Raw genomic sequence first — 20,772 nt, 5'->3', positions numbered from 1 at the left:
AATTCACAATTGCAATAGGACTTTAAAAAGGAATGTTTCACTAAAAATGTGCATCATTATAAATTTGGAAATCATTATGGCACTTACACTTACACTTAATGTTTGATGGAAATAGTTTAGGCTAGTGCCTATTAGATTCCATTTCTAGCCGAAAATAGTTGTCAAGTCTAGACTTAAAGATGTTCACTGAAGAGGCTTGTATTACATATTCAGGCAGAGAATTCCAGTGATGTATGACTCTGATGGTAAAAAAGTTGACCCTGCACATAAGATTTCCTCTAAGTTTTGGACGATATAGTTTTAAGCTGTGTCCCCTGGTTCTGATGTTGTGAGACAATTTAAATAAATCTTTTGGGTCAATATCCTCAAAGCCTTTCAAAATTTTGAAAGCTTCAATCAAATCTCCTCGTAGTCTTCTTGTCTCTAATGGTTGAAGATCAAGATATTCTAACCTTTTTTCATATGGTAGATCACTTATTGACTTGACCATCTTTGTAGCTCTTCTCTGCACCTTCTCCAAGATTTCTTTGTCTTTGTTATAGTAAGGAGACCAGGACTGTATACAGTATTCCATATGTGGACGGATGTATGCCTTGTACATGACCTGAAAACTTTCTTTGTCAATATTTTTGAATGTTCTTTTGACAGTTCTCATACTATTCGTCGCTCTAGCTGCTGCTGCAGCACACTGTCGGCTTGGCTTGCAGTCGCTAGTGAAGATAACACCAAGGTCTTTTTCTTCGTTTACTGCCAATAACGTTTCTCCATTTAGACAATATTCTGATTTCTCTGTCTTTCTACCAACATGGAGCACTTCGCATTTCTTGGTATTGAATTTTAGCAGCCAGTCCTGACAAAAACGTAAACGGAATGAACTTGACTTAACTAGTGTTAATAAACTTTGAAATGTTACCAATTAATTACGGTATTGTCATTATTGCTTGGCTCGTTTATTGCTATCAAATTACGTCACAATAAAGGAGCTTAAAAAACATGTCGTCTAAGTGTGGGTGTTTTTATTTGATTATGACACCTCTGCACATGCGCATCAATCAAAGCCCCGCTCTGCTATTTTTATCACACATGCTGCTGCTAGCTAGGCCTTTTTGCCGCTAAAAACACATTGAGAAACAATAATTTACTACTGTAACATGTTTTATTGGTACAGTAAATAATGTAACTTTTAAAAAAGGTAAATTGAATTAGCTTAATATTAATAAAGTAGGCCTATTATTTAATTAAAACTAGCTTGACACAATCATTGCCTAGGCCCTCCCTACGCTAGACCGTACCGGGCAGCATTCGGACCGGTGATTCAAAGCATTTTCAGTGACAACGTGATGACTTTAAAAATATGTTTTCAGGAAACCGGACTTTCGAAAAACCGGAAAATATATGCCCGCCCAATTCAAGGGTGTCCGGTATTGGGAGAGTTGACTGTACAATCTTTTCATCCTATCAGTACTACTTGTATTCTATTTATACCAGATAAAATTGAGCAGCAAATGTTGGCAACTGGTTTAATGATGGAAGAAGTTCTAAAGAGGAATGCAGGACCAGAGAGATTGTTCATTTTAAAATTTACCAGAATTATGTGAGAAAGTAAGTGTGTGAAACAATTTACATTATTAATATAACATTTGTTCTGATGCTGATGATATAGATTTAAAGACTGATGCAAATTAGCATCATTGATAAGCCCTGTCAACTGAAAAACAGGTGTAAGGAAGACAAAATATCAGCTCACTCAAAACAAAATGTTGTCCTATTTGGATCTACTTTTCTTTATAATTTATTCATGATTTTTTGAATAACTAATAAAAACATAATATTCACAAAAACTGTACATTATTAAATAAAACAGCATATTAAGAAACTAGTTCCTTAGGTGGTGGTAGTATTGGTATTTTTCCTAATGTAAAATGACTAGCTTCAAATTGTTCTTTTTGCTCTTTAGTAATTTGATCTATTGGTGTATAAATGTTACTATCAGCAGCTGTGATAGGTGCTTGTGTTGCAGCTGGTACAGACTTACCAAACAAGCCAGGTGCTAAAAATGCAGACGTTGCTGGCTGATTCTGTCCCTTGATAAAAGTTGAATCACTACCTGCAGCAAATGAATTAGGTTTAGCAGCTGAAAATGATGTTGACTGAGCAGAACTGAACATGCCAGCACTTTGTCCAAAACTACTAGAACCAAAAACTGTAGTCTTTGAACCAAATCCACTTGTTGTTGAGCCAGTTACAAATCCTTCACCAATAGATCCAAATGTATTGGTGGACAAAGATCCAAAAGTACTGGAACATCTTGTATTGGATCCAAAATTAGAAGTTTCAAATGCACTTGTTGATCCATTACTAAAATGTAATAAAATAAAATTGATACTAAACAAAAAGTATTACAAATATTCTTGTTGTGAAGAAAACTAAATTGATACAGCTAATGCATTTAGATTCACAGTTTTCAAAGAGTACATTTTTTCTATGGAAGTCAGATGATAATTGGTCACAGGGCCATTATGGAAACAAAGAACATCTATACACACCTTGATGAAATTGATGGAGAAAATATTGTTTTGCAGATATCAATCTATAAAAAAAAGGAAAACAAATTTATTTAAAATTCTTAAAATGAGAAGACAAAGCAGTAACAAACTAAAAACAAATTTAAATTCTATGTAAATGCCTATACACCTATTTTTAGTCGCGTGGAAGCGACTATAGTTCACTATGTCGGTCGGTCGGTCTGTCTGTCTGTCTGTCTGTCGGTATCACTATGCGTTTTATCGCTTTCTGACCTTATCTTGATATCAGTTTAATCTAGCTAGGTCAATTTTTCACAGTATATTCCTTATGGCCAGGAATCAATAAAAAATTACGCGGTCTACGCACGATTTAACGAAATCACGTTTGTAATCATATCTTCACAACCATGAATCACAATTAAATAAAATTTGGTACTCATAAATTTCAGGGCATAAATCATCATATGGCAATACAATTACGTGCGTAACGCATGCGTACGCGCGCTTAACATTTTCAAAATTTATTTTCGATGAAATAAGAGTACATTTCAGGCAATTTTAAGCGTTTACAAAATTGCCATGAGTGCGCATATTTTTGCGCGCGCACTGCGCGTTAAATGTTATTGCGCACTCTTTTTGCCCGATTTCTGTTTTCTTGACTTACTTTTCAACTCGAAATTACGTTATACGAGCACGTCGAAAGTGACAGGCTACGCACGTGTAAATTAAAAAAAAATAAATGTTTTTAAACATTTCAACATTTTTAAACATGTTCAGTAATTTCGGTCAGTATAGTTCACTATGTCGGTCGGTCGGTCTGTCGGTCTGTCTGTCGGTCCGGTATCACTATGCATTGTAGCACGCGACTTAATGGCTGTTGGCCTTGTTTTATATTGTTTTACTTTGTTGATGGAGACAATAAGCATATTTCGAAAAAAGATATTTCACGAATTGCAGCTCTACAGTGGTGCTGTGTAGAGAATAAAAAACATGCTTACCAAATTTGATTTGGAAGGTTGTGATGGATGCATTAATTCATTCCTCTTCCGAGATACTGTATTTGCTAAATCATCAAATCCTCTTTTCTGTAATAAAATATAAAATATTTACTCGGTAAGATTCAGTTATTACCAAATTGTCCCTAAGATTTTGAACTTTAATTCTTTATACATGATTATATATATATACGAGTAAATAAATAATTTTTTGATATATAAGGTTATAAAAAAAAAACATGAAACGATGAAAATTCGAATGATAATGAAAAAATTCATTTAACTGGCCATAAGATATCCAAATATACAGTGTAGGTAAAATTACAGGACCCATGTTATTCAAATTTTTAGGTTTCATCAAAATGAAACTGGTGGTTAATGTTTGTTTGTTTTATCTTTATACTGGGTGACCTCTTAAGTCAAAGACTGATCTCCCAGAGGGCCCAGTTGGTGATCAGTGGCTGTGATGTACTAATACACCGGGGTAACCCCCTACTCGTCTCGAAAGATGTACTAGGTTCTTTAAAGTGCACACGAGCAAGTTGTGTACACTGGACCTACGGTTTATAGTCCTTATCCGAGAAGACTCGTTCTACCACCAGAACCATGGAGTGAGTGAGCCTCGAACCCCTGCCGATGTTATGGCTACGTGATTACGGTTCCACTGTCTTAACCGCTCGGCCACTCACTCACTCGTGAGAAAGATGATTGGTTGACAAAATTTGATAGAAAATTGATCATGGATTAGCGAGATGCGCACTGTTGAATATGATGGTTTAAGAGGAAAGGAAAAGGAATCAAATTGTTAAAATTCAGGTGCCATATGACAAATAAAATGTGTAATGCCGTATTTATGTGCCCTGAAAACCAATTGAAATTAACCAAACTGCATTTCTTTTCAACGTATTGTCTTAGCTCTTTTCGCTCAACAATACAAACAGGCAAGTCCAAAACAGCCTTTACGGTAGGCTTTTATAGAACATTTTAATGACTGTCCCATCGACAGATCTGCGCCGTTGGCCAGCAGAGTTAAATGTATATCATCATAGTTCAAGGAACTGAATAAAAATATTGTTTAAATCAGACTTAACTTACATATTGTTCATATGTATTATTTTTTACTGCCTGGTAGGCTTCATATCTCAGTTCCTCAAACGATGTATCTTCAAATCCTAATACAGAAAACAATTTCATTGGATTCAATTTTTTTTAAACATATAAAGAAATCTATTCAACTGAACTTTTGTTTATAATATATCAGCGACTTTTTATGGCATATCCAGCTTGTATCATGATGATACAACCTGGATAGGTCGTGAAAGTGCAGTTGATTTATTCTTCTAATAACTTAATACTACCTGGATGAATGAAAATATCTTTCTTTCTTTTAATTACCCATAAATATAAAGTAAACATTGTAACATAAATAAAACATAATATATCAAGGGAAGGGCTAAAGAATAGTTAAAACTAATCAAGTTCAGCGTGCCCCTAAACATTGAAATATAAATAGTTATATACAGTACATAAATTAGGGCTACCTTTCTAAAAATTAATATACACAATATTTTTTTTAAACACACTTTCTCACAAGTATATAATTATTTTATGAAATAAATAAATATCTTAAACAAATAAATAATATTTTTTCATTTCTTTTTAAAATTTGTTTTTTGTTAAAAACCTTAAATCATCTAAGATTTCATTCCACAGCTTTGCACCAGAATACATGATAGAATACATACCCGTATATAAAGAAATCAAATATTCAAAAGAACATAAAGTAGCATTTTCTACTTTCTTGTAGAGCTAAACATTGTTTTAATTATTACCTCTGTCAAGGAGGTTTATATAGTCGATCAATAAAAAATATCAATATATATATTGGGGGGAAATCTAAGAATATATATAAGAGAATTATACTAAATATATAATTTTAAACATATCCAATCTGCATATATTTTTTTTCACAATCCACAAAAAAACTATTCCTTATTGTCTACAGGTAAGTTTCCATCAGAACATGTCTGCAAATAATTGATGTTTACCTGTAAAATTGGAATTAGCTTTGCTAGGCCTGTAGCATGAAAATGGCCACATATTGCCTTGAATCCATTCTTCAAAATCTTTCTTAATAACATCTCTGTAGTAATGGAAAATACACTATTATTTTTTATTTTGAACAGGATAAATAAAGTCACACCGAAATACCATTAATAAATCGTAATCGTAATTATATCTTTATCTTATTGTTTTAAATGAGTATATTGATCATCAGTGTGGTATTTGCTACAGTAGAGTTGTACTACCAGAAAACAAACGGTCTGCAAAATGTTTTGCATAAATTATCGATCTATATTATCTATATCATTATCTATAATATAAGTGAGAGAGTTTGTACATTTGTTTGTGTGTTTACTGCACATGTAACCTTACATATTGTATCAAAATGACCGCAATTGTACCGAGAAAGTTCTAAACTATGTGTTTGAACATCATCCGCCATCTAGGATCCAAGTTAGGGGTCAAAATGGCCAACTTTTCCCCACTTTCGATGTTTGGTCGTTATATAAATTTCTGTACGTAACCATTAATATGGAGTATCAAAATTGCCGCAATTGTACCGGAAAGCTTTTAAACTACATTTCAAAAAGTCCAGAGATTTGGTGGCACTGTAGTTGGGATTGAGGGGATAGTGGGGACTTTGCTTAGGCTATGGGTAGTAGGCTATCAAATTGATCAGAATTTTGGTTGGAAATTGTATTTTAATTATCCCTGGGAAGGGGCTGGGAGTTTGGGGTGGGGATGTAAGCCTATCACCATGACTGAAACTGTACTGGAAATGTTTTAAACTACATTTGAAAACTGCCACTGAGGGATTATGGGTTGGGAGTGGTGATGGATAGCATAATTTGTACTGGAAATGTCATCACCCAGTATCTTAGGTGTGTTGGGAAGAGGAGCGGCAGAAATACTGGAGTAATGAAGTATAACTTGATTGGAATTGTACTAGGAAAAGTTACTACATTTAAAATATCCAGGGGAGGAGTTAAGGTTTGTTGATTGGGGCTGGGATGGTGGGAGGAGAAAGAAGGCTGGAGGCTGCAGTATCAAAATTAGATATTTTAATTATCAGCCAATATGATACCTACTGTATTCGTTTACACAGTTTAAAATTAAATTCCAATCTAAAATGGTGGCGTCACCAATAAAGCAAAAGCTTGTGTCAGGGACGCCAAAAACAAAACATTCAAAAGCAAACAAAACATATAATATATATAAAACACAGAAATGAAAATAACAATAAAGCCCCTTTCTCACAGAGCTGTGTGCCAGGAATATTGCGGGAATATACCATTACCATGCCGGTATGGTTTTCTGTGAGAACGGGTCGTCTTGGTATCATGCCGGCATCGACATGACCTGCTTTAGACCTAGTAATATTCTAGGGATATTCCCCGCAATGCCAGACGGGCATTCTGTGAGAACGTATCGCCGTTATATTCCGGGGATCGCCGTTATATTCCGGGGTTCCCCGTCGAGGCTTTGACACCTTGCGCGGTCAAGTGTATCACTTTGGCGCCTATTCAATTCAATTAACAATAATAATGTCGAACTGAAGGGATAATGAGATAAGAGAGCTGCTTAAAATAAGGGGACAAGAAGAAATTTGTCGCATAATCTATAGGCCGCTAGGCTAGGCCATTGGCATTTAAGCTCTTTGTTTGTTGGTGCCTGACCTTTTGTCGCCTTGTAAATTGTAGGCCTACAGCCTTCTAAGGTGTTTTACAGATTGCCGATGACGGCAAATTAATTGCTATACCTGTATAATATATGCACAATATACTGTACATAGCATGTATTGCAGTGCATAAATATGCTATAAAGGAAGATAATAATCTGTAACTTAACATTCGCCGCCATATCATCGCTAGACAAAAATAATAACAATAAAGGACGCCCTCAATAATTATTTTGTCAGAGACTTTTTATTGGCCGAATATGCCCGACTCCTTTCTCACAGAAAGCCGGTATATACCGGCGGTTATATTTCCGGCATGATAGTCCGATGAGAATGGGTATATGCCGGTAACGATACCGGCACGACGCCAGCACTGTACCGGTATATTGCAGGCACATCTTTGAGAAAGGGGCTTAAGACATAAAGCGGTACATTTCACTTGCAGTATAATTCAAATTAATACATTTTGAATTTCTAGAGGTAAATATATTAACAAAAACATGGCAGCTAAGTATTGTTTGATAATAAATAATATTTTGCAATCTTTTTGAAACTAAATTTAGATTTTGTATGTTTTGGATCTAATGTAAATACTGAATAGTTTTGTAAAGGTTGTGCCAAATTAATTTTATTGAATCTAATTTATGTTATGATTCTGATTTTAAATCCTTCAAATATATTGAATACAATTCCCATAATTTGGGATATAATAGGCCTAGACCCTGAAAATAACTTTTTTTTAACACAAGTGATCTGTTTATTCAGAAGATACAAGGTGAAAATTGCTATCAATTGTACAGTACATTTTAACTGCAGAATGTTCAAGCAAATGTTGATTGGTTGAACTTATGTATTTGTATCATTATAAATTTGACATTGTCAAACAAATAAAAAATGGCTAACTCCTACTGTAACTCGAATATTGACGGCTACAACATGTGTCACATGGCTCTTTAAACACTGAAAGCTACTTAATATCAAAAACATATTAAAACAAGAAATATTTCTTACAAAAAACGCTGCTCGCTTATTGACGTAACAGTTTTAAAGATATATTATCCCTCTGAAAAATATTTTTTATTTCAAATTTGTGTTTGAATGTGTCATTTTATTGTCACATAATAGTTATTTTACCTGAAAAAATTTAAAGCAAAAAATAATTAAATTTTCTGTCAGACAATGGTTTTTGAATTTTTATTAAACGTTTCTTTTCTTTTTTTATGTGAACAAATATTATTTTTTTGTTACAGAGTCTGTGTTTCATATCAGTCACTTTAGTTTATTTTATTGCTAAGGTCAAGTCTGGGGGTCATTTCATCACCCTAGATACTTCATTCAAGTGTGAAGTATCATCTGACAGTGAATTATATAATATCATGGGACTCATAAATACCACAAATGCTTTGGGATTTGTCATTCAACCATTAGACTCTTTCCCAGACGTTTTTTGGTGGTACAGTACAGAAAGAAAATACTGCAACTTTACCTACGAAGTAGCTTCGTAGATAGAACGTAGGCTCTGTTGTTGGCTTCGTAGGTTCCATTGTTTGGCTTCGTAACCTCAATAAACAACTTTCAATGAGCTACGTTCTGAACTTTGTAGGGAGTTCGTAACCTAAATAAACAACCCTACGATGTTCTTAGTGAAGTAAGGTGTGAAATTAATGTGTTAAATTTAACTGGCGGAGGACAAAGTTGTAAATTAATAAAAATAAATAATATTTTTTAATCGTAATCTTTTCCTTCGTTCGTGTTTACCTACCTAACGGCGAATATAAATATAAATTTCCCACGATGTATAACGTAGAGAGAGACATGATCCAACACAGGTGAACCGCAACGAACAGGCCAACTAATAAACATAATATAGCGAACGTCCAGTCCCATTCAGAAACGATGCAGAGAAAAAAAGATCGTAAACAATTCATTCTAAATATAGCATCAGGACGTTCAGAAGACCGTAATTAATACAGACCTAGTATTTTTTTGGTCACATGGCATGAAACGCGATACTCTCTGCATGCTTACCGCAATCTCTCACATGTTTTTTTTACTCAGTACGAGCACGAGAGGGTGGCTACCCTCTGACGACGATAAAACAGTAATTAATTAATTCTGGTCGGGTCTTTTTCTTTAATATGGAATATATATTTATTTTGTATATATTTTGTTGGTGTCCTAGCCTAGGTGTCGTTGTTTTTATAATTCGCTAACCCAATAAGGTAGGAATAAATAATTTATAGTGTAGGCCGCCGAAAGAGGCTAGGCCTACTAGTACTAGCCTCGACTCTCTCTACGTGAGCTGAGGTCCACCGGCCCGATGTCGTTTCCGTCCAAATTAGGATAACCGATGCGTAGGGCAGCTACAAAAATTAGCAAACAATACATTGTTTGTTTGCATTGTCCATGCTTCTACGAACCACCCTACGATCGAGGCGTAACCTAGATTTCATAGGATACATCGTAGGCTAAGAACAATTAATACATCGTTACCGTAGGCTACGAACAATACATCGTAGGAAAGATTAGAACAATACATCGTAGGCTACGAACAATACATCGTAGGAGAGAACAATACATCGTAGGCTACGAACAATACATCGTAGGCTACAAACAATACATCGTAGGAGAGAACAATGACCTACGTTCTACCTACGAAAGCCTACACGTAGATACGAAGCAGTAATTTCTTTCTGTACTGTACCTATAAATTACAGTCGAGTATGCATTTTAGCAAAACTGTAAAAAATCTATTCTATTGCAGGCTTACAGAACTATATACTTACAACATTTCAGTTGAAGTTAAATGTTCATCACCATGGGTGTTGTGTGTTTGATCTAGCAATGTATAACGATTTGAAGAGACAAATGAACTCTGCGAATTGCTGAATCCACCTGTAAAATTACTGCCTCCTCTAGTACCATTACCAACTCCACTATATCCTCCTTCCCCAGACCCAACTGCTCCATATGTTCCACCACTATAACCACCCCTGCCTCTTCTATTATTGAATGTCAGACTCCTATTAAAATTTGAAGTTCCTGGAAGAAAAAAAAAAAAACATCTATCTATATTATAATAGTATTAAACGAAAAATGTGTTCGTCTATCACCTCCTGAACTGCAAGTCTGATATATTACTAGCACTGTTCAAATTTGGGTACCTTTTTTATCAATTCAGCTAAGTTGGAATGGAAAATTATAATAATTCACTGTCAAATAATCAAAACATTATTTCTGGTCCCATTTGACTGTCAATCTAGATCGATATTATAATACTGTAATTCGCTGTCAGATAATCATTGAATTATTATCAAAAAAGTCCATTTAGTATAAGTTTTTGTTTGTAATGATAGGCTGTGTTTATACAACACCCTAAATTTGAACACGTCTTTAATTTTTAGCTTGTTGCATGGGCCGAGGTCAACCCCACAAAAACCTTTCAGTTATACATGAAATCATAATACCGTGTTATACCGTAGTTCATAATCCTAAGTTGTATATACTTGCATGCATTATGAATTAATATGAGTTTATATTAAGGATTTTAATAAAGGATGATTTCGTTTAAAATTTAGTTTATTCAATTTAATTGATTTTTTAAATCTGCTTTTGAAATTAGAAAAAAAAATGTTTTAGAATTAGGATAAAACTATGCTACATTTTTCCAAATTATGCCAACATTTGATTAGCGTTAATGTTAAGTGCTAAATAGGTTAAAATATGCAAAAAAATCACAATTATCTACTAGTACTAGATTTGGTCAACATTTTCACAGCACATACTTTTATTTAACGTGAGGTCAAAACAATACCCTGAGGACACTTCCAACACGCCAACAGTAATCGGGAATCCACAAAATTTTAGGATTCAGCCAAGTAGCTTTTTTTGCAATTAAAATCTCATTACACGGAATCTCTTCGATGTTATACAACACACTTCTCGTAGGCGTGTTGATTATGCGTGTAATAGCGTGTTGTATAAACGCGCCCATAGAATTTGTTCACACTTGAAGCATTTAAGCTTGATGAAGTGACCCCCAGACTTGACCTTAGCATTAAAATAAACTAAAGTGACAGAAATTGAGTCTGTTTAGTATAATAAATTAATATTATTTAGACATCATTTTTATTGAAATTATTTAATAAGCACTGTTAAAACCGCTAATGTAAAAAACGCCAGCTAATGTCGAAACAACTGTTACCGTTGTGCAATTGAAATCGAAAAATAAAATATAATGAATTTGTAAAAGATAATGTGCTTGTTAGTGTTACAACCGCTAGAAAATGCCAGCTAATATCGAAACAACCGTTAATGTAGAACAATCCACCGCTAATGTAGTAAAACCTCCAGCTAATGTAAAAACACCAACAGCTTAGGTAGTAAATATAAATCAACACCAGCTAATGTAGAAACGGTCAACAGCTTATGTAGTAACGAAAATTGCCTCCCAGCTTATGTAGTTACTATCGCCAGCTAATTTAGAAAATGTTATATATTTTACAAAAATGTCTAAATCATGTGCAAATGCATCAATCTTTACTATCAGTCTTTCCACCTCTCGTATTACAGGACTGCTTCTCATAATTGACTCTCCCGTCACAACGACCTCTCGTAGTGGTAAGTGACGACTCTATTAAAGTACCACCTCTCTTAACGACCACACCTCTTGTAAGTGACGACTTCTTTTAAAGAACCACCACCTCAATTAAGGGACTGCTTCTCATAATCGACCATCTCGCATCACACCGACCTTTTGAAAGTGACCGCCTCTATTGAGCGACCACTGTCTCTGTTACTGGACCGCTTTTCATCATTACTCGTAAGCGACCACCTCTCTTAACGACCACACCTCTCTTAACGACCACACCTCTCGTCAGTGACGACGTCTTTTAAAGTACCACCACCTCTATTAAAGGACCGCTTCTCATAATCGACCGTCTTTCGTCACAACGCCCTCTAAAAAATGACCACCTCCATTGAATGACCACCGTCTCTGTTAAGGGATCACTTTCGAGAGGTCGTTGTAATGGGAGAGATGGTCGATTATGAGAAATGGTCGTTTAATAGTGAGAAAGAGGTCATGGTCCCTTAAAAGAGGGGTGGTCGATTATGAGAAGCGGTCCCTTAAACAGAGACGGTAGCTTATGATGTGTGGTCGTTTTAGAAAGTTAAGTAAAGATCGATGCATTTGCACATGATTTAGACATTTTTGTAAAATATATAACATTTTCTACATTAGCTGGCAATAGTAACTACATAAGCTGGGAGGCTATTTTCGTTACTACATAAGCTGTTGACCGTTTCTACATTAGCTGGTGTTGATTTGTATTACTACATATAAGCTGATGGTGTTTCTACATTGGCTGGAGGTTTTACTACATTAGCGGTGGATTGTTCTACATTAACGGTTGTTTCGACATTAGCTGGCGTTTTCTACATTAGCGGTTGTAACACTAACAAGCACAGTTATCTTTTACAAATTCAGTATTTTTTATTTTTCGATTTCAATTGCACAATTATGACATATCAAAGTATGAATTTAGATACAGTACTCGCTTACCTGTGATAGCATGTTGCAAGGATAAGCTACTAACTGCATGAGACCTGTATACCTACCTGGATAGTGAACGTATCGGTTGCATTAAATATAGGTACACTTTTGTTATTTATTCTAACTAAACATCTACAATGGCCAACGTGGAAAACAATGAGCCAAATATTTCTAATTTAAATATTAGCGCCGCTGAACCGAACACCTGGCTGTCGACTCTCATCAAGTCAATCATGGGCTGCAAAACCATTGCTGATATTAAATCAACATTATGCGACGCAGTCACCAAGATTGTCTCCTTGGAAAAAGACATTACCATCCTCAATCTTGAAATCACCGGTTTACAAAAAGAACTGAGGAATTTGCACGCCGATATGCAGGAAAATTCGGATTTCATGGATGTTAAGCTGAAGGATATTGCCGAGGATACGCAGCAATCCACTACGGAATGCATAGAAGAGATACGCGACAAAATCGACAACCTAGAAGGACGTCAACGCCGTAACAATCTGAGGTTTACTGGCATACCCGAACAAGCGGAGGATAGTGAAGGTACTGTTAATTTCCTTTCCTCATTTATTTCCAATACCACCGGCATCAAAATCGCTAATGATGATATACAACGAGCCCATCGAGTTGGACCACGTAATACCACCGAGACCACTTGTTGCATACTTTCTCAGATATTCCACTAAAGAAAGAGTACGCAAGGCAGCTCCAAAAGTGAGACCTAAATTTAAAGATAATAACATCTACGTAAATGATGATTTTACCAGCAGAGTGATAAGTAGAAGAAAGGCATTATACTCATCGATGAAATACCTGCATTCCAACAAAGTAAAGGCCTGGCTCCACCTTGACAAATTGCGTTACATAGATGCAAATGGTTATGTTCGCACATTCATCGACATGGATCATCTTGCCAAATACTACCCGAACCTCAAGGAAGCACATGCCCCCGAAGCTACTGAGTAATTCTAGTCGTCGCAATAATTTAACTTTACTTTGACTCTACTTACCGTCAACCGAAATATTACCTATAATATATTTTTATTTCAAGAATTGTTTATTTTGCTTCTCATTAATTATGTATTAATGTATACAGTCTCATGCATGCTTATTGCTGTATTTCTTTTTTAGATAACGCTATATGCAGCTATTGTTAATGAATGTTAATTATCTTCACTTACTTCCTTTTTATGACTTTAATGTGAACTCTGAACTTACTAACAACAATGATATTTCTAACATAACCTTTAATCCAGTTAATTACAATGAAAATGACAAATATGATGAATCTTTTGATCAACTAATTAATAATCTCAATTCACAGTCAGTTACCCTAGATGAATGCAGCTTTTATGATTATTCACAATTTAATTCTAAGTTTAATACATCCTTTAATACTAAACTATCTCTCCTGCATCTTAATATTAGAAGTATTACGCATAAAGTTAATGATCTCGAATGCCTTTTGAATTCAATTAATAACAAATTTTCCATAATCGGTATCAGTGAAACATGGCTTAATGAAAACTCCCCTATTCCTTTCATTAATAACTACTCCTTCTTTGCAAGCAATAGAAGCAATAATCAAATTGGCGGAGGAGTTGCATTTTTTATACGTAATGATATTAGCATTACAATTCGAAATGACTTAAAATTACCAGACGACCTTTCCGAATCACTTTTTGTTGAGATTGAAAATTCAAAGACAAAAAATGATATTATAGGCATTATTTACAGAGCCCCCTGTGGAGGGCTAGATTCTTTTACTAAATCCGTCGATAATGTATTAACCCAAATTAACAATGAAAACAAAAATTGTAATCTCATGGGAGACTTCAATATTGATTTATTAAAATTCCATAACCATAAATTAACAAACACCTACCTAAATACCTTAATTTCCCATTCTTTTTTTCCAACTATTTCAAAACCAACTAGGATTACCTCAACTTCGGCCACCTTGATTGATCATTTTTATTCCAAACAATCTAACTATAAAATAGTTGCTAGTGTTTTACTTAATGATATCTCCGACCACCTTCCTATATTTCAGTTCATTGATCTAGAAATTAATGATCAAAACCTTGATGATAATAGCGCCAACTATTCATTTCGTATAAACGACCTAAATGCCTTATCGATTGATTTAGAAGGTGAAGACTGGTCTATGATATTTGATTGTGACCCAAGATTGAGTTTTGATATATTTATTGAAAAATTTACAAATATCCACTCCAGACACTTGGTTAAAAGTAGTATAAAATCAAATAAAACGTTTAAACAACCATGGATGTCATCTGCTCTCTTAAAATGTAGTTCTCGGAAATATAAACTTTATAACAAATATATGCACACACGTAGTAATAATGACAAATTAAACTATACAAAATATAATAATATTTTCACTAATCTTTGTCGCACTGCTAAAAAGAATTATTATACTTCCCAGTTTGATAGATATAAAGGTAATCTGAAGAACACATGGCTTGTAATAAATTCTGTTTTAAATAAAGGTAATAATAATAACAAGCACCCGAATCTAATTAAAGACGGTGATAATATAATTTACAAAACTCAAAAAGAGATATGTGAATCGTTTAACAACTATTTTTCTACAATTGGTCCTAATCTTATTAATAGTATGCCAACTAATATAACTGATCCATTATCTTATCTTCATTCTGCGTTTGCCAACTCATTTTATATTAGCCCAGTTTCAATTGATGATGTTAACCTAACTATATACAATCTAAATTCTAATAAAGGGTCTGGATCTGACGGTATTACTGCTCGTGTCTTATAATCTGTATCTCCCTTAATCATCCACCAACTTACCCATTGTATAAATTCATCTTTTTTATCTGGCACTTTTCCAACACACTTAAAACTAGCTAAAGTTGTGCCCATTTTCAAGAAAGGTGAACGAAGTCAATTATCTAATTACCGGCCAATATCACTACTTTCAGTGTTTTCCAAAATTATTGAAAAACTCATGTATTCTAAACTTTCTGATTATCTCACAAAATTTGATATACTTAATAAACGCCAATATGGTTTTCGAAAAAATCACTCTACATCCCATGCCGTTTTAGATCTTATTAATAATATTACAAATTCATTTGAATCAAAAGAAAATTTATTAAGTTTATTTATTGATCTTTCAAAGGCCTTCGATGTTATTAATCACGATAATTTAATTAAAAAACTTGAGTGCTATGGAATTAGAGGTATTTCATTGAATTGGTTTAATAGTTATTTGAAAGATAGAAAACAATATGTTGCATTAGGATCTTGTACATCGTCGACGATGGATATTACTTGCGGAGTGCCACAGGGATCTGTGCTTGGGCCATTGCTCTTCCTTATTTATGTTAATGATCTGGCTAATGTCAGTAACAAATTGCAAGTAATATCCTTCGCCGACGACACCACCTTATTTTACTCTAATTCCAATATTGATTTATCATTTACTACATTCAATGATGAATTAACAAAATTTTGTGACTGGTTTATTTCAAACAAATTACTTATTAATAATCTTAAAACAAATTATTTAATTTTTCACAATTCTCAACGTAAACTAAAGGTTGATAACCTAAATATACTTCTTGGCGGAATTCAAATTGAACGCAAAACTGAAACACTTTTTTTAGGTGTATATATTCATGAAAACCTCAAATGGACCAGTCATCAAAATTACGTTTCGAAAAAAATATCAAGATCTATTAGTATTATTAACAGACTTAAACACTTCTTCCCTCTAAATATTTTAATTTCTCTTTATAACACACTTGTACTTCCTTATTTCCAGTATTGTAACATTATTTGGGCTGCAGATTACTCTTCTAATATTGCTAGATTAACTAAATTACAAAAACGTGCAGCTAGAATAAAATTATTACTTTTTCACCATATAGAAGCTCATCTGAACCCCTTTTTAAACGTCTTGGTATATTAAAATTAACGGATATCCACAATGTTCAAGTTGCCAGTTTTATGTTTAATTATTTTAAAAACCAACTTCCTATTTCTATGATTGATATGCTCTGTAAACGTACCAAATTTCACAATTACAATTTAAGAACTTCTCATTTAAACATTCCTTTTGCTAGACTTACTAAAACTAAATTTTTTATAACTATATCAGGTCCTAATTTGTGGAATCATATCCCACCAAATATCAAAACGTCAATATCATTATTTACTTTCCGAAAAAAGTTAAAGAATCATTATATATCTAAATATTATACTGCTTAGTTAATATGCTTATTATCATTATTTATACTCATATACTATTTATGTCTTACACAAAATATTAGTTGTTGTTTATTATTGCAATCTTTAATCTATACTATATATAATGTATATAGTATATACTGGAATTATAATTTATGTATACATATTTTTTTTTTTCATTTACCAATATCGGTAGTTATTTCATTTATAATTATCATGAAACTATTGAAATATAATTTAAATAATTTTTATAAAGAAGATGTTAGTTATGTTATTAGTTATCCGCTTAGTAGCGGATAACTCCTTGTAACTGTATGAAATCATCTTTTTTTTTTTTTTTTTCTGTATTATTCTTTCTTTCTGTCAATTTTGTGTCTCGCGTATCTCAAAAACTTGTTAACAAAACATTTTATAACTTTGTCAACATGTGGGCATTCACGCGAAATTGTGCACCTCCTATTGTGAATGACGTCAGAATTGCGCAACGTGATTTACGCGCGTTTTAACGAATTTCGTGTATTTAACATAGATCGAAAACCATATACTGTAGCAATTTAAATTGAAACTTAACAAAAGTTTAATTTATATCTTGCGCTAACTGACTGTGGAAAAAAAATGGCATGTTTCACACGAAGTTACGCGCGCACGGGCGTTTAAAATTTCAAAATGCGAAAAATCAATTTCTAATCAATTTTCTACGCGTTTCATGTCATTTTGAGCATGTCAAAAATTCCCACGCGCGCGCATATTTTTACTCGCATGGTGCGCACGTAGCGTTGAAAATAAATTTTTTTCGCGTGATTCATGTTTTTTCAGCCTTTTCTAGTAATTTTAACAACTTTTGAACAATTTTGACCTAAAATTACGTCATACGGGCACATCCAATTGGATAATTTATGTGCGTTTTGATGAAAAAGTTTAAAAATTTGTCAAAATTCGTCAAAATTATGCCTTTTTTTAAACATTCATAGATTCTAAACTACGAGGTGAACTTTTTTTTAATTATATATTCTGGAAGTTGATGAGTTGTAGATATGGAATCATGCATTAATATTGCTAATCGGACATTATAACGTCATCGTATGGCTACGCGAATATAAAATATAGGATTTTTATATCTTTCGTCATAGCGCATCACATTTAATAGAGCGCATCTCCACTTATCCGTTTTTTATTTTCACCCCGATTTTGATATTGTCTAGGTGAATAAACTATCTTTCGCATGAGTTAAAAATATTTTAATTTTTATGACGTCATCATGTCGAAAATTGTAAATAACGTGGGTCACTTATTTTCATCTTTACATTAAATTTCAATCTGTTATAGCTCATCAGAATAAAAAGTGATAATCATGATTAAAACGTTTTCTGGAAGCTATGGGATTGTAGATACGAATTCATGTAAACATTTTGCCAATCGGATGTTGTGACGTCATCATATGGCCAGTTGAATAAAAAAAGGCGTATTTTCATATTTTGCGTAATAGTTCATCACATTTAAAAGGGCGCGCATCTATATTTTACGTATTTAAATTTCTTCTACACGTTAATATATGGTTGCTGAGATAATGTCCTTCCGAAATTGCTATCTTAGTGTTTCATTTTGATACAGTCGCCATGTTAAAAATAAGAATAAATTCGTAATTTCACCTATTCTACACTGTATGTAACATGTATACAGATTATACCGTTTGCACTGTATATACTATATGACACAAAATTGACAGAATTCAGCACTAACAGCATATGATATTCTTCAGTTCAGGTCATAATGCCATAATCTTTTTCCGTGTGCAAAATTCCAACGTATGACGTGCGCGTGGCGTTTGTCGTGCGGATAACTAACTCGTCAAAGTGACGAGTTCAAGTCTAGTTATACTGTAATTTTTTATCCTAAATTATATAGTTATATATTCTAGGTTATTTTTATTTTTTTAGTAATGTGTTTTGTTGTGGGTCCCTACGAGACAAGTTTTTAACTTCTAGAAGGGATCCATGATAATAATGACTACCAATTACTGCTTTATCTATGTTCACTTTAATATCTTTTTTCTATTTTGTATATATTCATTCATTATTATCTAAATAAATATTATCTGAATCTGAATCTGAATTATTGTTGTATTTTACTTTAAATACAAAAGTTATTCACTTCTGTAACAAAATAATAATATTTATTCATGTATAAAAAGAAAAAAAAAGTATTTTTTGCTTTAAATTACAATTTTTTCAGGTAAATAATTGTTTTGGTTAACGTGAATAACTATTATGTGACAAACAAAAATAAAAAACGGTGTAAATTTAAAACTATGTTAACGTTATTAGGGGCGACTTTGCGATTGCAGTGACTTGGGGATGGGGCGACTGTACCGGGCGACTTTGCGATGGGGAAACTTAATTAACAGGATCCCCTTCTAGGCCTAGCTAGTCTAAGGCCGACTAGCTAGGTAGGCTAGGCCTCCTAGACTCTAGTCTAGGCCTAGCCTGGCTATTATAAGGCCAGACTATCCGACTAGCCTAACAACTGGTCTAGGCGTCCCTAGAGTTAGTAGGCCTAGACCTAGCCTAGTAGGGATCCCCTAGGAGTAGGCCTCTGGCCCTAGGCTAGCTAGGCCTAGCCTAGGCCCTAGCCTAGACTTACCAGCTCCTAGCACTTAAATAGCCTAGCCTAGGGCCTAGGCCATGGGTCAAGGCTTACCTGTATTTTGTGTGTGTTCATAGTAACATTTCTCTCCAAATCGACAGTTTCCTTGTAAAAAATATTTACATACAACCATCTTTGCTATTATAAATTAATAATTTTCAATTCTGAGTAAACCAAACAACCAAAGAATATATATCACAAGAATGAGTATTCCGCGATTTTTGCATGAGAAATTTGTAACAGAGAGCTCCAGAGAGTGATGCCCGCCCGCATAAGGGCGGATGTATACATACTAAATAAGACTTGATTTAATAGATATTATACATGTCACATTAAATAGAATTATGATAATATATTTTGCAATTGTAAACTATTTTATAATACGTATTTATTAACAAACTAGTGTACATTCACTTTTACAGACAATTATTTACTAACATGCTAAGTTAGTTCACAAAAAAAGCCTAACACAGCAACACCAAAAATCCGAAACGAATCGTTACTCAGCACGGCCTATTCTTTACCATTGCCGTGTACTACTCTACGCCCGGTAAATTAAGTATTGTTTTTATGATATAAATTAGTATAAAATACATGTTATTAATAGGACAAAATGTTAAATATCATTAACATTTATTTGTTTTACCAGAAACAAGTTTAAATATAGGAATATTATTAAACTATCGTTCGTGAAAACGCGTAAACACCAACACGCCCGGTCACGCTATCGTAGCGCCCGGTTGATAAAGCAAACTGTTTATACGGCAGTTTTTACTAAATAAATTGCATAAAACAAACAATTAAACATCCAAATAGTATTTAACATGATGTTGGCATGTAGTTTATAACATTTTTTATCATGAAAATACTACCCGGTGGTCCAGCCTTTGATTAGTGAAACCGTCACAAAAAGTTGTATACATCCCAGATACATCCACACTTATGGCGGCGCCCTATACATGGACAATATTACTGTTACAGGGAAAATCGCGGATTACTCATTCTTGTGATATATATTCTTTGAAACAACTTATAAACCACCGGAGGTATATTCAAAGCGTCATTTCG

General features: G+C 33.7%; 2 protein-coding genes across 6 annotated transcripts in view; one reads left to right on the top strand and one right to left on the bottom strand.

Annotated features, from left to right (window-relative positions):
• Positions 1–2,092, top strand: part of LOC140055044 (methyltransferase N6AMT1-like) — a 12,966-nt gene extending 10,874 nt beyond the window's left edge. For all 5 annotated transcript variants that reach the window (XM_072100212.1, XM_072100210.1, XM_072100214.1 and 2 more), the window contains 2 exons: positions 1,489–1,602; positions 1,958–2,092. In XM_072100212.1, the coding sequence (XP_071956313.1) occupies positions 1,489–1,598 (110 nt within the window). In that variant the 3' untranslated portion in view covers positions 1,599–1,602; positions 1,958–2,092. The remainder of the gene's footprint in view (positions 1–1,488; positions 1,603–1,957) is intronic.
• LOC140055043 (nucleoporin NUP42-like) lies at positions 1,596–20,772 on the bottom strand. Its single transcript, XM_072100209.1, has 8 exons — positions 20,735–20,772; positions 19,759–19,886; positions 10,049–10,304; positions 5,569–5,663; positions 4,616–4,692; positions 3,524–3,610; positions 2,547–2,590; positions 1,596–2,358 (listed from the first exon to the last, which is right to left on the bottom strand). Exons 2-8 carry the CDS (start codon positions 19,835–19,837, stop codon positions 1,869–1,871), a joined length of 1,128 nt encoding a protein of 375 aa, XP_071956310.1. The 5' UTR covers positions 19,838–19,886; positions 20,735–20,772; the 3' UTR covers positions 1,596–1,868.

The sequence above is a fragment of the Antedon mediterranea genome, chromosome 7, assembly GCF_964355755.1.
Source record: "Antedon mediterranea chromosome 7, ecAntMedi1.1, whole genome shotgun sequence".
Taxonomy (NCBI): Eukaryota; Metazoa; Echinodermata; class Crinoidea; order Comatulida; family Antedonidae; genus Antedon; species Antedon mediterranea.
Note: the sequence above shows the minus strand (reverse complement) of the source record. Positions and strands in the feature narration are given on the sequence as shown.